Below are 18,255 nucleotides of genomic sequence, written 5' to 3'. Positions count from 1 at the left end.
TGTGGTAATCATGAGATTCTATCTTCTTCATTCTGTTATGGTGGTTAATTATTGATGATGGTCATACATTAAACTCACTTTCTATTTCTCGGGCTTCCCTGGTGGCTCAGACAGTAAAGAATCCGCCTGCAATGCGGGAGACCTGGGTTTGATCCCTGGGTTGGAAGATCCCCTGGAGGAGGGCATGACATTTCAGAGAAATCTATCTCATTTGTGACATAGTATCATCTTCATGAATTGCTGGGTTCTGTCTGCTAATCTTTTGTTCAAGATTTTTGTATCTATGTTCATTGAGTAAAATCACCTACAGATTAGTATTCTTTACCATGTCACAAATTACCAAAAACTTAGTGGTTTAAAACCACTAAGGTAGTTTACAGCACTAAGTGGTTTAAAACCACTAAGGTTTCTGTAGGTCGGAGTCCAGGCATGGCTTGGCTGGGATCACATATTTCATTTTGTTGTCAAGTGTCTTTAGGATCCTTCAACCTGAAACAGTTCTTATAAATCTCCTTGACTTTCAAGAATTTACACTTTTGAAGATTACTGGCCAGGTATTTTGAAGAATATCCCTCAATCTGGGTTTGTCTGATTTTCCTCATGATCAGATTCACTTCATGCATTTGTAACATACAAATATCACAGAAATGATAATGTTTTCTTACTGCCTCACATTAGATATTAGGTGCAACACAATTTTGATCTGTCCCAACACTGGCAATGTTAACTCTAAATCACTCAATTAAAGTGGGGCCTGCCAGGTTTCTCCATCATAGTTACTTTTCCTTTTTTTTGGGCTGCACTGTGTAGCTTGTGGGATCTTAGGTCCCTGACCAGGGATTAAACCTGAACACTCAGCAGTTTTAAAGTGCAAAATCCTAACCACTGGACCATCAGGGAATTTCTAGTTATTTCTCCTTTATGTAATCAGTGTTTTGTAGGGAAGACTTAAAACAGTAGAGGGGTTGCCAAATGGCGATTTTCTAATGCCATAATTCCAACTACATTCATCAGTTGGTCCTCTACTACAAAGAGCACCTTCTTACTTTTTAACACAGCAAGATCTTTCACTTACCTTGTTACTACCTCTGTACCAGTCCTGAAGTCAGCCATTTCTCAGAGAGCCCTGGTTCCTGTTGGAAGAGAATAGTATTTAGAAACCAAGATCTGGGAGCTAGGTGTACTCATGCTACTGCAGTATCACAGGCTCCCATTATCCTCTCTTTGTTTCCTTATTTGATCAGCTTTCCTGCATGAAACTTATCTCCTGTTGCTGCTACTACCCCTGATCCCCATCCCACTACACTACACACAGACACCATCCTTACTTACTCTGCTTCTCTAATACCCAACGTCAAGCCACTGCTGCCCCACAATATGAAGCCTAACTAGATTGGTCTCAACTATGGCTTTTTTTTAGATCAAAGTATGAATGAATATGGAAGAGAAGAAAGTAAGCAGGCTTTCCCTGTTACTTTCTGTTTCTCATTTTGATGGATTACTTTTCGTGTGTGTCTCTTCTCAGATTGCTTTAAGTTCACTAAACTGCTACAGAAACATAAGTAACATAGCTTTTTAACCTGAGAATGAGCATTCAAGTGTGGGGGTAGGGTACGGCTGTCGGCAACTGTAGGAATGCTTTAGTGGCTTTTCCAAGGAGAACAGTCTATAGAAAAGTGTGGGAGCAGAATTGTGACACACTTGGATAGACTGCAGGTGTTCTGACAGAGGCCAGTAATGCCCACTCACATTGTTTCATGCGAGGAGTCCAAAAAACACAGGCCTCTCCTGCAAATTGTGCCCTCCATGTCCTTGCAAATGTCTGTGCCCACCTTGGACTGAGGACATTCAAAGCAGATGTCCACACACATTCTCACACTACAGCCAGTTTAGACCCCTGCGCACAGCATCCATCCTCACGGTAGTCCAGGACAGGGAGGCCTCAGCCAGAATTCGGACACAGTGAGTGCACACAGCTGGCCCTTACAAGTGTGTGCATACACTCTGCCAAGTCCTTAGTGGTCTGGGGAGTCTCCCTTCAGACTCAGAGCTACTGTTACATCAAGACATGAACCAAGCAAAGAAGAGGGAAAGGATGGATTACCTTTTTTTAAACTTCCTCTTTTCTCCTCTCCCATTTTCCCTTTTTTCTAACTTTCTGGAAGCTGTACATTATTTTTATGTTCTATGTTTCCTTTACATATTTCAACAAATATACAAGTAGCCCTTATTACCTTAATATATTTGGATCCAAAGTTTGAATACCAAGGGATACTGTATTATCCCAAACTATTTAGTTTTGAACCTGTGGATGGTTTGTAATGAGTTTGTGTGAAAACTAAGTTTATCCAGTGTCTGAGATAATACAGTGCAAGTCAGGATAGCAAGGGCTACTCATACTTAAAATTATTTTTCAATGTCAAAAATTAAAATATATAACTTTACCCTAAAAGGTGAGATAAATATGCTTTACTACACCTTCCCCTGAACACTCTTTACATATTAAAAAAATTTTATTCTAATTTACTTAAAAAGATTAAGTCACACATAAACACTTCTCAGCAAGTATTTAAATCTGTATACTTCATAACCTTTTGCTCACCTCTGTATCTTTTATTTCAGGTCTTCCTATTTCAATCCTGTATTTTAAGTGAAGTGTAGTTGACATATTAACTTCAGGTATGGAACACAGTGATTTGTTTTTGGCCACACTGAGCAGCTTGTGGAATCTTAAGTTTCCTGCCCAGGGACTGAACCAGGGACATGGCAGTGAAAGTTGCCAACTCCTAATCACTGGACAGCCAGGGAATTCTGTGACCTGGTATTTTACAGATTATACTCATATAAAAAGTTATTACAAAGTATTGGCTATATTCCCTGTGCTATTACATCCTTGTATCTTATTTTACATCTAATAATAGTTTGTACCTCTTAATTCCCTTAACCAGTCTTGCCCTTTCCTCCATCCCTCTCCTCTGGTAACCAACTGCTAGTTTTTTCTCTATATCTGTGAGTCTGTTTTATTTATTTTTCAGTCCACATGTAAGTGAAAACATGCCGTATTTGTCTTTCTCTGACCAATTTCACTAAGAACAATACCTTCTAGGTCTATCCATGTTGTTGCAAATGGCAAAATTTCATCCTTTTATGGTTGAGTAATATTCCATTCTATCATGTCATTTCCAAATAGTGACCGTTTTCTTTCTTTCCTTCCAATATGAATGCCTTTTCTTTTCCTTGTTTGATTGCCATGGCAAGGACTTCCAATATCAGGTTGAACAGAAATGCTGAGAGTAGGCATCCTTCTCTTGCTCTTGATCTTAGAAGATGTTAACTGTAAGTTTATTATAAATGGCTTTTATTATGTTGAAGTATGTTTCCTCTATGTCACCTTTGTTAAGAGTTTTAAATTATGAATGGATGTTGAATTTTGTCAAATTCTTTTCCTGCATCTATTGAGATGATCATGTGATTTTTAGTCTTGGTATTGTTAATGTGATATACCACAATAACTGACTTATGGATATTGAACCATTCTTGTATCCCTGGAATAAATCTCACTTGATCATGATTGATGTATGATCCTTTTCATGTATTGTTGAATTTCATTCACTATTATTTTGTTGAGGATTTTTGCACTTCTGTTTATTAGGGATATTGGCCTGTGATTTTCTTTAAAGTGCCTTTTATTTTGGTACCAGGGTAATGCTGGCCTCATAGGAGAAGTTTGAAGTGTTCTCTGCTCTGCACTTTTTTTGATAGTTTGAGGAAAGGTATTAACTATTCTGTAAATGTTTGGTAGAATTCCTCTGGGAAGCTCTCTAGTCCTGGACTTTTGTTAGAAGTTTGTTGGTTACTGATTCAATTTTAATACTAGAAATTGGTCTGTTCAAATTTTTTATATCCTTCTTGGTTTAGTCTTGGAAGATTGTATATTTTGAAAACCTTATTCACTTTTTCCAGGCTGTCCAATTTGTTGGTATATAGCTATTAGTAGTATTCTCTAATGATTGTTTACATATCTGTGAAATTGGTTGCATTAATAACTTTTTTCATTTCTAATTTGGGCCCTCTCTCTTTTTTCTTAATGAGTCTGGCTAAATAAAGGTTTATTGATTTTGCTTATCTTCTCAAAAATTCAGCTCTTGGTTTCATTTTTTTTTTTTTTTTTTTTTTTTGCTGTTTTATGTATTTCCACTCTGATATTTATTATTTCCTTCTTTCTGTTGATTTTGGGCTCTGCTTGTTCTAAATCAGGTCACTTATTTGAGTTTTTTCTTATTTCTTTTTTGTATGTGAAGACATTTTATTATGATTTTGCTATATATTAGTGATATACCCAATTGTGGGCTTCCCCAGTGGCTCACGGGTAAACAATCTGCCTGCAATGCAGGAAACCTGGGTTTGATCCCTGGGTCGGGAAGATTCCCAGGAGGAGGGTAGGGCAACCCACTTCAGCATTCTTGCCTGGAGAATCCCATGGACAGAGGAGCGTGGCTGGCTACAGTCAACTGGGTTGCAAAGAGTTGGGACACAACTGAAGCGACTGAGCACACACACACGTGCATACCCAATTGTATTTTCTCAAACGGCAAATGAGATTAAGGATAGTATTTCCCTTTGGATCCTGAAAACCTCATTATCACCTGTCTTTTAGAGGATTAGGTTTCTTACAACGTCTATGATTCTGTCCATGAGGATACCAATGGTGCTTAGTAGTAAAGAACATTTTGCTAAGTTGTTCTATCGTGGGTCCTTGCTCAAAGTGTTCCCTTTTTTCTTCTAATTTGGTTTTCAGCCCTAGATCATGTGTTTCTTCATTACGTACAGGATCTGGCTGAGGCATAGGTTTTGTGTGTTCATATGGGATGTCCATGGAAGGGTAATAGCATACTATTATCCTGCCATCAGATGTCACAAAATTGTCTACTTTGCAATTATAGTCATCTGGAAGAGAAGACTATGTAGATTTATGACAAACACAATATAAGGTTCCATTTTGAACTCGAAAATAATGTTTCAAGCTAGTTCTGTTTGACATTGCCCATTTTACTGCTGCTATTGCCATGCTTGTCAGCATGAAATAATTTGAAGAGAAATTGTTCTTAAAATCTGCTTCTTGACTACTGCTCACAACAAGCCTGCCATCTTGCCTCTGAGATTTTTCTTATGTCTTGAGTTAAGCCTATATCAATATAACCTTCCTCCTTAGAACAGCTTTTGCTGCTTCCTATAGATTTTGGGAAGTTGTGTTTTTATTTTCATTTGTCTCAAGGTATTTGTTTTCCCCTTCAATTTCTTCATCAACCCATTGGCTTCTTTCTTTTTTGCGGACAAGTTGTTTAGTCTCTGTATGCTTTTCCATTTGTCCTTCTCTTGATTTCTAGTATTATACTGTTGTAACTGGAAAAGAATCTTGATATAGTTTCAGTCTTCTTAAATTTACTGCTAACTGTTTTATGGCCTAGCATGTAATCTACTCTGGAGAAAGTTCCACATGTACTTGAAAATAAGGTGTATTCTGCTGTTTTGGGATGGAATAGCTTGTGCTGGAGTCAAGATTGCCGGGAGAAATATCAATAACCTCAGATATGCAGATGACACCACCCTTATGGCAGAACGTGAAGAACTAAAAAGCCTCTTGATGAAGGTGAAAGAGGAGAGTGAAAAAGTTGGCTTAAAACTCAACATTCAGAAAACGAAGATCATGGCATCTGGTCCCATCACTTCATGGGAAATAGATGGGGAAACAGTGGAAACAGTGTCAGGCTTTATTTTCTTGGGTTCCAAAATCACTGCAGATGGTGATTGCAGCCATGAAATTAAAAGATGCTTACTCCTTGGAAGGAAAGTTATGACCAACCTAGATAGCATATTCAAAAGCAGAGACATTACTTTGCCAACAAAGGTCCATCTAGTCAAGGCTATGGTTTTTCCAGTGGTCACGTATGGATGTGAGAGTTGGACTGTGAAGAAAGCTGAGTGCCGAAGAATTGATGCTTTTGAACTGTGGTGTTGGAGAAGACTCTTGAGAATCCCTTGGACTGCAGGGAAATCCAACCAGTCCATCCTAAAGGAGATCAGTCCTGTGTGTTCATTGGAAGGACTGATGCTGAAGCTGAAACTCCCAATACTTTGACCACCTCATGCAAAGAGTTGACTCATTGGAAAAGACCTTGATGCTGGGAGGGGTTGGAGGCAGGAGGAGAATGGGACAACAGAGGATGAGATGGCTAGATGGCATCACCGACTCAATGGACATGGGTTTGGGTAGGCTCCGGGAGTTGGTGATGGACAGGGAGGCCTGGCGTGCTGCGATTCATGGGGTTGCAAAGAGTCGGACACGACTGAGCGACTGAACTGAAACTTGTACATATCTGTTAAGTTCTTCTAACATGTCATTTAACATGACATTGATATAAATCAGATGATAAAGTCCCCTACTGTTACTATATTACTGTCAATTTCTTTCTTGGTATCTGTTAATATTTGCTTTACATACCTAGATGCTACTATATTAAGTGCAGACAGGTGCACATTTACAAATTAATAGCCTCTTCTTGTATTGACCCCTTTATCTTTTATTATAGAAAATAGACTTTGTTTTAATGTCTACTTTGTCTAATCTGAGTACTGCTACCATAGCTTTTTTTCTTTCCATTTGTATGGAACATTCTTTCCATATCTTCATTTTCAGTCTGTTTTTAGTTCTGAAGTGAGTTTTTGTAGGCAGCATACACATAGGTCTTGTTGGACATTTTAAAAATCCAATCAGCCACTCTGTGTCTTTTGGAGTGTTTAGTCCATTTAAAGTGATTATTTATAGATAAGTATTTATTGCCATTTTGTTACTTTTCTGGTTATTTTTGTAGTTCTTTTGTTTTTTCAGTCTCTTCTTTGTGGTTTAATGATTTTTATTGTTATGTTTGGCCTCCTTTTAATTTTCACATGTATTTTAGATTTTTGATCTGTGCCTATTATGAATTTCACATATATTGATCTATACCTACTTTTTTTAAACTAAGTCGTTTCAGTTCAAAACATTTTAAAATTCACTCCCTGTCACATTTTATGTTTTAGATGTCATATTTTACATCTTTATGTCCATCCATTTACTGTTTATTGTGCTGTGCTATGCTTTGTTGTTTCCAACTCCTTGTAACTCCATGGACTATAGCCTCGCCAGGCTCCTCTGTCCAGGGGATTCCCCAGGCAAGAAAACTGGAAGGGGTTGCCATGCCCTCCTCCAGGGGATCTTCCCAACCCAGGGATCAAACTCTGGTCTCCCGCATTGCAGGTGGATTCTTTTACCGTCTGAGCCACCAAAGAAGCCCACTTTATTGTACTTTATTGTAGTTACAGTTGATTTTACAGTTTTGTGTTTTAATCTTCCTATCAGCTTGTTTCATTGGCAGATCCATTGCCTTTATTGTTATTTGCACTTGCCAGTAAGATTTTTCCTTTCGTGTATTCTATTTCTTATTATAGCCTTTTTTTTCTTAAAAGAATAATACCCTGTTAACATTTCTATTAAGGTCAGCTTAGTGATGATGAACTCATTGTTTTTGATTGTCATGGATATTCTCTCCAAATCTGAATGGTAATCTTGCTGGGTAGAGTATCCTAGATTGTAGATTATTTCCTTTCACACTTTAAATATATCGTGCTACCCTCTTCTGGTCTGCAATGTTTCTGTTGAAGTATCAGTTGATAGCCTTACTGGGGATACCTCAGATGTGGCTCTTATTCTGTTGCTGCCTTTAACATTCTCTTTAATTCCTGCCATCCTCAGTTATGGTATTTCTTGATGTCTCTTTGGGTTCATCTTGTTTGGGACAGTCTGTGTTTACTGGAGCTGGGTATCCTGGGTTTGGGGAAGTTTTCAGTCGTAATTTCATTAAATACATTTTCTAGCCCTTCCTCTCTCATTTCTCCTTCTGAGATCCCTATAATGTGAATGTTAAAACACTTGATGTTGTCCCAGAAGTCCCTTTAATTATCACTAAATTTTTGTTTTTCTGTTCTGATTGGGTGATTCCCACTGTTCTACGTAATTTCCAGATCACTTGTGCATTTTTCTGTATCATCTAATCTGCTATTAATGACTTCCAGTGTATAATTTTCATTTCAGCTATTTATTCTTCAGTTCTGATTTGTTCATTCTTTTATGTTCTAAGTCTTTGTTGAAGCTCTGAGGTCCTCCATTCTTCTCGAGTTCACTTCAGTTCAGTCGCTTAGTCGTGTCTGACTCTTTGCAACCCCGTGGACTACCAGGCTTCCCTGTTAATCACCAAACCTGGAGCCTACTCAAACTCACATCCATCGCGTTGGTGACACCATCCAACCATCTCATCCTGTTCAGTGAGCATTTTAATGACCCTGTCTTTATACTCTTTATCAGGTAAATTACTTACCTTCATTTCATTAGAGTTTTTTTCCGCCCTGAGATTTTGCTCTGTTGTTTGGAACATATTGCTTTGAATTCTGTTTGTCTCTATGAAATCAAATGTTACCTATCCCAGTCTTCCTGGTGTATCGTTGTGTGGGAGTAGCCCTATGCAGTGTGTGTGCCCAGTTGCTTTAGTTGGAGAGCTGGACATGAAATGAACGGGTGCCACATCTTCTCAGTTGCAAGCAATCGCTTCTCCCTAGTTCAGTGGTGGTTGCTGCCATTATGTGGGCAAGTCCATGACCCAAGGGGCCCTGAGGGAGCTGGGCTTCTCCTAGGAGCAATGGAAATCTACCAGGGGGAGGGAGGAGCAGGGTAGGGGGAGACAGAGGTATGGCCAGGGCTTGAGGGGAAATGTGGAACAGTTCAAAATTTGTGTCATCCTTGGGCAGGAGCCATGCCCTTTATCATTCCAACTCTAGAATATGCACTACTGCAGCAAGAATTAGACCTTATTTTTCTGATTTTATCCTTAATATTTTCCAAGACAACTGTACATTTTCTGAGAATACTATTAAAAAGCTTGGTTCAAACTCTTCCCTTTGTCTTCATATTGCTTTGTCTCCCCCAAATACTATAGTACAGGTGAAAAAATTCTTGTGTCAATCTGATTTTTTTTTTCCTTTGTATACTTCTTTTTGCTTCTTGCAGAGTAACATAAATGCAATTAATTATGTAGTTTTCTCACTTATTTCCTCTCTTCTAATCTTTTAATCTGGAATGCTTTATTAAATAGTCACTATATCTCATTCACTAATCTAGAAGATATTTATTGTAAATCTACTTTGTGCCAGTCATTGTGCTGGGTATTTGATAGTGAATAAAATACACATCTCACTTTCATATATATAGTTCACCCTCTATTAACTACTTATATTTATTCTCTGTGGCTCCAACTCTTCCCACAGAACAGTTATTCTGACTTTTGTACACCTGTACTAGTTATTCTGTACTTAACCTCAGATATGCAGATGACACCACCTAAGTGGCAGAAAGTGAAGAGGAACTAAAAAGCCTCTTGATGAAGGTGAAAGAGGAGAGTGAAAAAGTTGGCTTAAAGCTCAACATTCAGAAAACGAAGATCATGGCATCCAGTCCCATCACTTCATGGGAAATAGATGGGGAAACAGTGGAAACAGTGTCAGACTTCATTTTTCTGGGGTCCAAAATCACTGCAGATGGTGACTGTAGCCATAAAATTAAAAGACGCTTACTCCTTGGAAGGAAAGTTATGACCAACCTAGATAGCATATTGGAAAAGCAGAGACATTACTTTGCCAACAAAGGTCCATCTAGTCAAGGCTATGGTTTTTCCAGTGGTCATGTATGGATGTGAGGGTTGGACTGTGAAGAAAGCTGAGCGCTGAAGAATCGATGCTTTTGAACTGTGGTGTTGGAGAAGACTCTTGAGAGTCCCTTGGACTGCAAGGAGATCCAACCAGTCCATTCTGAAGGAGATCAGCCCTGGGATTTCTTGGGAAGGAATGATGCTAAAGCTTAAACTCCAGTACTTTGGCCACCTCATGGGAAGAGTTGACTCATTGGAAAAGACTCTGATGCTGGGAGGGATTGGGGGCAGGAGGAGAAGGGGACGACAGAGGATGAGATGGCTGGATGGCATCACTGACTCGATGGACATGAGTCTGAGTGAACTCTGGGAGTTGGTGATGGACAGGGAGGCCTGGAGTGCTGCGATTCATGGGGTCGCAAAGAGTCGGACATGACTGAGCAACTGAACTGAACTGAACTGAACTAGTATATGACCAAGCACTTTTATGGTTAGTTTACTTGAATTTTCTTGTTGTTTTAGTTTTACACTTGTTTGCTGACAACTTTTTTTTTCCTTCTCTCACTCTTAAAAAATCTTAAAGGGTAACCTAAAATGCATCAAATGTTAAGAGATGAATATGGAAAAAATTTACACACTTTGAGCACATTATACACATACACATATCTTTTGAGCATGGGCTGTTATTTTGACCACACTAACAAAATAATCTGCAAGATAATAAGTTCCTTTATAAAGAAAAAAATCACTCTCAGAATGTTCTTGATTCTCCATCATACCCTCTTCTCTTTCTTGGAACTTCTAAGAAAAAAGGGTAGCATGAACAGACCTATTATTTGAGTACTTTTGTTTGCCAAGTATATGGCTTTCCTGGGTGGCTCAGGTAAAGAATCTGCCTGCCAGTGCAGGAGATGCAGGTTCAGTCCCTGCGTTGGGAAGATCCCCTGGAGAAAGAAATAGCAACCCACTCCAGTATTCTTGCCTGGAGAACCCCATGGAGCCTGGTTTGCTATAGTCCTTGGGGTTGCAGAATCAGACATGACTTACTTACTGACCAGCAGCAGCAGTAACTCACTGAATCTTTACAGTATGGGACAAACACTGTCACAGAGGCTTGCTCAATCAGTTGGTTAATCATGAAGTGACAGAACAAGAATCCAAGTCTATCCAGCTTTGTTTTGCGTGCATACACAGTAGCTCCAGAATTGAAAGGGATGTTGTAAGATATATCATACTTCCTTTTTATAGGCAGAGAATATTCTACTTTTAGATATATCATATTTTATTAATCCATTCATCTAATGGACATGTGTGTTGTTCCACTTTTTGGCTATTATCAGTAATTGCTACGAATATCTGTGTACAAGGCTTTGTGTAGATATTTCCACTTCTGTTGAGTATAAACATACACCAAAGATGAAAACTGCCTTGTCCTATGAGCTGTATTTTTATTGTTGTGTTGCAAGTTCTTTACACAAATCCTTTACCAGATACATTACTTGCAAAATTTCTCTCCCACCGTAAGAGTTGTCTTCTCACTGCAGATTGTGTACTTCGAAGCAAAAATTTAAAAAATTTTGATGAATCTCAATTTGTCCATTTTTCTTTCATTGCCTTTGCTGTTGGTGTCATATCTAAGAAACTATCATCTAATACAAAGTTATAAAAATTTACCCCTACATTTTCGTCTAAGAGTTTCAAGATGCAGGCTCTGAAGTTTAGGTTTGCAATCCATTTTAAGTTTACTTTTGTATATGATGTGAGGTATGGGTTCAACTTCATTCTTTTGCATGTGGGTATCTAGTTGTTCCAAAACAATTTCATGAAAAGTCTATTCTTCCCTCTTCAAACTGCTCTGGCACCTTTGTTGAAAATCAATTAACCACAAATTTCTGGACTCTCAATTCTATTTTATTAATCTATATGCCACAATACATTGTCTTCATTTGTCTAGTTTTGTATGGGAAGGAACATTTTAATAGCCTTTTTAGACAGCCATAGATATTCACTGGAGTAGAAAATGGCAAACCACTCCAGTATTCTTGCCTGGAAAATTCCACGGACAGAGAGGCCTGGTAGGCTACAGTCCATGGGGTTACAAAGAGTCAGCCACGACTGAACACCTGGATATTCATATTTGAAACAGTACCAAAATGGACAAATGGTGGTTTCCTAAAGGTCAGCTGCAGTGTAGAATCTGGAATTCTGTAAACTTCTACCCTGCTAGAGTTTTACTCCCTTTTCCACTCATGGACCATTTTGTAATCCATGCAGAGAGCATCTGGAGAATATTGATTGTTTTGCAGATTATCCAAATGTTGACACATTTCTTTATACACTATAAAAAATAAATTGTTAAATCAGCACTGATTTTATTGGAAAAGTATCGGGATGCTGTCATGCTACCATGTTAAGAGGCAAGTTTTCCAAAACTGCAACTTTCTCTTGAAAGCTCAAATTTTAGTAAGTACTGTTAGTTTTCTACCAAACACTCCCAGTGTGAAGAACCCTGGTTTGTCTGTTATTCTTCCAAGCAGACATGTTCAATGAAAAAAGTGACTAGTCCAGTTTGTAACTCACACAACTGCATAATTGCCTTTTCCTAAAACAATCATCACACTTCCTTATGAAGCAAAGTACTTTATGCCTATTTTTCATTTTGCCCCACAGAATATTAAAGGCATGTTTTAAGGTCAAAATTAATTAAAAATTGACTTATTCCTTCATCAGTGACATTTGAAATGAAATGGATTAAAAAAAGAAACACTGGCATGATGGTGAAGACTGTACCAACCAACTAGTTCAGTTTGGTGCTACTTCCTTGATTCATGCTAAGGTAGCAGCATTTTTACCCATCAATGATTTTCCAACAACAGTAAAACTTTGAACACATTGAAAAAGACAAAGAATAACTTACAGTTATGAGAAGTTTTGACCTTGTAGGCCAAAGAAAGTGTCGTGGGGAATGTCAGGGACTGTGGTCCACACTGAGAACCACTGATCTATTGAAGAAATCTAGGCAAGGACCACCCAAAAGACAGTACGACCTGTGTTTCCTAGTGGAAGTACACAATGCCACCAGTGAAGCACTCCTGTCAGACAATCAATCTTGAATGTGACCGAGTCTCTATACGTAACAACTAGTTTATGGACTAAATAGGAAACATAAAATGACAACTACGGAAGTAATCAACAAAACCTTTTATGTGGGAAACTTTTTAGAACACAAGAGCTGGTTCTTCAAAAAATAAACTGGAAAAAAAAGAAAGTGGAAGCAGAAACCTATATATTAAAAGAGGCTTTAAAGACAAATCAAGCAACTGCAGTACACGAAGCTTAAGAAGTTCCGATTCAAGCAAATTATTTTTAAAAATTTGTTTTGAGAATGATTACATTCTCTGATATTAACTAACTTGTTAAATTGTTAGATGTGAAGATACTATAGTTCTGGTATTTTAGAAACACATACTAAAACATTTAAAGTGAAAGTTAAGTTCCATAATTCAGGACTTCATAAAATTCCAGGACTTCAGAAATTCCAAGTAAAAAACAGGCAAGTGCTAACTGTAGCTTAGGACAGTGCACTAAAGAAAGTACCCTACTAAAAGGTGCTGTTTATTGTAAACTGGTATATGTATTGTAACTTTTCTAAAGAATAACCATACCTTCTCCCAGCCCCTCTCATATCCACTAAAGTAGAATCAAGGACCCCAAAAAGAAACTGCTTTGAGGAATTCCGATAAACCTAGAAGGAAAACATATTCTAGAGAGAATTAGAACCTTACCTGGGATTTTTTTTCTAAGAAAAAGCTCACAGATCATCTAATGTTGAAAATATTCTGTGGTACTTCTTCAACACGTACTTATTTAGTACCTATATTTTGTTTGCTACAAGCTCCAGCAAGGCTCTAAGGGAAATACAAAAATAAGACATCTCTTAGTTGGTAACACAGACAATCTAATTTTGAGAGAGACACACAGTGGTTGTATAGTTTTACTCTAATACATAATTACTGAGTTATTTATTTAACTACGTGGTAATTGTGACAGATCTGAATATCTGGGTTCCTCAAAGACAGATACTTTGTGTGAAAACTACCTAGGAAACAATCAGAACAGATATGATAATTGAGGAGGATCACAAAAATCCCTGCTCAATGATACATCTCCTTCCTGCAAATAAATAATGTTATATATCCTATAAGTGATAACAGCTATTTATTGGGTGCCCTTGCCTTGACTGTCTGCTTAAATACGTAAGATTTTATCATTTTGATCTATCTTCCTAGAGAAATTTTGATATTGTAGAAACACATTTAAAAACTCATAATTTTATGGAATGTCTATCACAAAGCATGCAGTATACAAGTAGGGAGGGGGTGTTAAAGGAGTGAAAAATTTTAGGGGTCTCTTTTCCTTTGTGAATTGTACAGTCTAATGGGGGTAAAAAGAAAGACGGTGACTATGAAAACAACATATTTCAACTTAAAGGTGGAAAAGGAGGGTAATTTTATATTTTTGTTTACGTTTAAAATTGTTTCTATATGTCCCAACAATCAACATGCATTACTTTAAAAATAATAGTAGCTTACATATACCACCACACTGAGGAAGGCATATTATTAGAGAATACTTGCAGAAGATGTTTTATGAAGTAATTTGGTAAAGAGGTGGAGTTCTGTTTTGAGAAGGATGAGACAGAGAAGTATCAAAGAGATGAAAGCATATGACACTTTTAGACCATGGAGTAATAAGGATGAACTTGAGTAATCTAAAAACAACACTTCTTTGGAATGAGAAATGCAGTTTTCAGGTAAACTGTTACTTTCTAGAATTAGTCAAAAAAGTTAATGAATAGATTTGTTTCCAAAAAGTGACTAGGAATTGGTACAGAAATCATCAGTCATTATACTTAAAAGTCAATATACCATGGGGCTGAAGAATGTAGACAAAAGCCTGTTTGGGTTCAAATCCTAGTGCTGCTCCTTAGTAAGTGTAAGAATCTGAGAAAAGTTACTTTACTTAATGCCTTGTTATCCTGTTACCAGCATAAGAGGATGACAATAACACCTATTTCATGAGATTGTTTTAAGGATTAAATGGGTTAGTATATGTAAAGTATTTAGAGTAATATCAGATACATATTAAGTACTAAATAAATGTTCTATTACTGTTATTATCATGTGGATATAATCAACAAAAAATTGAAAAAATTAACACTGAAAATACTATTTTTCAGAATGATTAAACTCAGTAAAACATCTGTAAACAAGAATAAATTTATTTAATTTCTTTTAAAGATTTAATGATATACAAAATGTATATAGTATATTTTTAATACATTTTCTTTCTCCCCCCTCATCAATATTAAACACTATTTGAACAGCTTATCTCTTTTTGCCTTGTCTGTATCTATGAGATACACTACTGAATACAAATAAGATTTACACTGCTCCCTCCCAAATAAAAATTAAAATTAGTACCTAGGGGGAAAAAAAAGAAAGAAAAAAAAAAAATCAAAGCACAGAACTTTAGACAGATGAAAAGCTTTTCTTATTGTTGAGCATTCAACAATATCTGGGGCAGTTAAATTACATTTTATTGGCATAAAGTTGCATTGCAATCTCCCAACATCAGATAATGATAATCCAATTCAATTTCTTAAGTACCACAAACAATATTCATGTTCAAATGATCCTACACAATTTTAAATATATGCAAGAATTCATGTTTACATTCTGATTTGATATACTGGTCAATAAAATCTTTTGAGAAGTATGTAACTTCCAAGTTGTCACTATATATATGATAGGAAAAAAGCACTTTAACTTTTCTCACAAGGGAACTTCTCTTGAACAGTGAGTTAAGTTTTTTCTTTGATATATTTAGGTTATAGCAATCTAACATGGCTTTCTTCTATTTAACAATGTCTTGAGAAAACAATGTTTTTAAAAAAAATTATACTTTTGCACAATTTGGGCTCTATTTAACAAAAAACTGGCTCTATCTTTTAAACAGGAGCCTAACCCTGATTCATAAAGTCCCTCTTAGAAAATGGTTTTCAGCCTGGGCTTCCTATATCCCTGTAGATCTAGAATTATATAACAAGCCTTCTCCTTTCCCATGGCCAACAAGCATCTAGTTGGGCACTAGTGACATTATCACTGAACACACTAAAACACACTGAGGAAGACATCTGACTGCCATTTAACCAAAAGACTGGGTGACTTCATTTCACTCGCTGAATGGCAGTAAACCAGCTGCCAAGAAAATCTGCACAGATACCTAACTTTGGTTAATGGTATTGCACCACACAAAGAGAGGGTTATTACCCTCATCAGAACAAAGTCAAATGAAATTCTCTGTTAAAAAGAGCCCTTTAAAAAGGTATAAATACTAATTTTTCTTTACCTTTAAAATTTAACAGCTGCCAGCTGTATCATATAGGGAGTTCTTGACTGACTAGTTTAATTGGGCCAAAAGAATATTGACCTTTTAACTGTGCTAGATTCAGCACACACTTTTCTGTATTATCAAACAATTTCCTCCTAATGAAAAGTGACACAGTAACATTTTTGTGAGGTGTAATCAAAACCAATGATTCAGTAATATTATAACATCAGACGAATAGAATTAGTTGATTCTGATTCTTTGGTGGAATTTCCAGGCTGAAGAGTCAAATCAGAAGGCTCATCCTGAGGAAATATTATTTTATCAGGTGTATAGTCATTCCTCTTCAGATCTATATTCACAATCCCAACAAAAAAAGAAAAAAAGAGTCAGTATTGCTTAGAAAAAGAAAATTAAGAACATTTCCTAAACCAATTTCCCTCTAAACATGCCAGATCTATTTTTTATAATATTGTTATAAATTCAAAAGTCACAAAATTTATATGCATAAAAATGAAATCATTCAACAAATAATTATGTTCTGACTATGAGTTAATAACTCATGTAAGTATAGAAGAAATGCAGCACTGAACAAGGCAGATAAGGTCCCTGTTCTAATGGAGCTTATGTTCTTAAGGGTGAAGAAAAACAAACAGAAAAATAACAGAATTATAAGCAGTAACAAGTGCTTTGAAGAAAACAGTGTGAAGAGGGTCAAGTGGGAGATGGTATATGGTGATTCTTTTAGACAGGGCTGGGCAGAAGAGCTGCAGGAAATAACATATGAGTAAAGACTTGAATATTGAGAAATACTGAGAATATTCGTTGGAAGGACTGATGCTAAAGCTGAAGCTCCAATACTTTGGCCAACTGATATAAACAGCCAACTCACTGGAAAAAGACCCTGATTCTGGGAAAGACTGAAGGCAGAAGGAGAAGTGGGCAAGAGAGGATGAGATGGTTGGATGGCATCACCAATGCAATGGATGTGAACTTGGGCAAACTCTGGGAGACAGTGAGAGACAGGGAAGCCTAGAGTGCTGCAGTACATGCGGTTGCAAAGAGTCAGACGACTTGGCAACTGAACAATAACATCAATTGAGAAATGACCTATCAAAATCCCAGGAAGAAGAGTACTCTATGCAGAGAGAAAGTTGATTACAGATTATAAAAAGGAAATAGACTTGGTGTGTTCCAAGAATGACAAGAAGCAGTATGGCTTACAAGTAGGGAAAGACTAGGAAAAAATGAGGTCAAGCAACAGTTAATGACCAATAGTTGTCAAACTACAGCCTGTGGGCCAAATCTGGTCTGTCCTGTTTTTGTAAATAGTTTTATTGGAATGCAGCCATACAAATTTGTTTATAGATTGTCTATGGCCATTTCTGTACTACAATGGGAGAGCTGGGTAGCTGTGGCATAAGTCACATGGCCCACAAAGCCTAAAATACATACTCTGCTTTTTTTTTTCCTGGCTGCACCATGCAGCATGCAGGATCCTAGTTCCTCAACAGGGACTGAATCCATACCCCTTGCATTGGAAGTGTGGAGTCTTCACCACTGGACCACCAGGGAAGTCCCTATTTCTTTTGCCTTTTAAAGAAAACTCTGCTGACCTCTGATTCAGGGGACACAAGCAAAGGTAAGTACACATTACAATAAAATCCACTGGAAGGTATTAAGCAGTCTTAAGGGAGGAATGTAACACAATCAAATTTATTTAAAATGACCATTCCGATTGTCACATGGTAAGAATCTAGGAAACAAAATAGTGGCAATGACGATGAAAAGAAATTGATAAATTCTAGGGAGATTTCAGAATTTGAGCAGACAGAATTTGACAGATTGGTTATGAAAAGTTAAGAGAAAAAAGGAACTGGCTAGCTTTTAGGTTTTGAGCCTGAGCAACTTGGTAACCATTAATGAGACAGGGAAGTAGAGTTTTGTGGGAAGGGAAATGAAAGTCAAGAATTCTGAAGTGAAAATGTTACTTGAATCTGGAGCCTGTTATACAGAGTGAAGTATATCAGAAAGAGAAAAACAAATAGTGGATACATATGGAATCTAGAAAAATGACCCTGATGAACTTATTTGCAAGGCAGGAACAGAGACACAGACAGACAACAGA

At 37.1% G+C, this 18,255-nt stretch overlaps 1 protein-coding gene and 1 pseudogene across 3 annotated transcripts in view; both read right to left on the bottom strand.

The window, feature by feature from the left end:
* Nucleotides 1-4,320: 4,320 nt before the first annotated feature.
* On the bottom strand, nucleotides 4,321-6,526 carry LOC129621480 (39S ribosomal protein L42, mitochondrial-like; annotated as a pseudogene).
* Nucleotides 6,527-15,320: 8,794 nt separating this feature from the next.
* The window catches only part of TRPM7 (transient receptor potential cation channel subfamily M member 7), a 109,924-nt gene continuing 106,989 nt past the window's right edge, over nucleotides 15,321-18,255 (bottom strand). For all 3 annotated transcript variants that reach the window (XM_055537980.1, XM_055537982.1, XM_055537981.1), the window contains one exon: nucleotides 15,321-16,479. In XM_055537980.1, coding sequence (XP_055393955.1) covers nucleotides 16,349-16,479 — 131 coding nt within the window. In that variant the 3' untranslated portion in view covers nucleotides 15,321-16,348. The remainder of the gene's footprint in view (nucleotides 16,480-18,255) is intronic.

Source organism: Bubalus kerabau, chromosome 10 (genome assembly GCF_029407905.1).
Source record: "Bubalus kerabau isolate K-KA32 ecotype Philippines breed swamp buffalo chromosome 10, PCC_UOA_SB_1v2, whole genome shotgun sequence".
NCBI lineage: Eukaryota > Metazoa > Chordata > Mammalia > Artiodactyla > Bovidae > Bubalus > Bubalus kerabau.
Note: the sequence above shows the minus strand (reverse complement) of the source record. Positions and strands in the feature narration are given on the sequence as shown.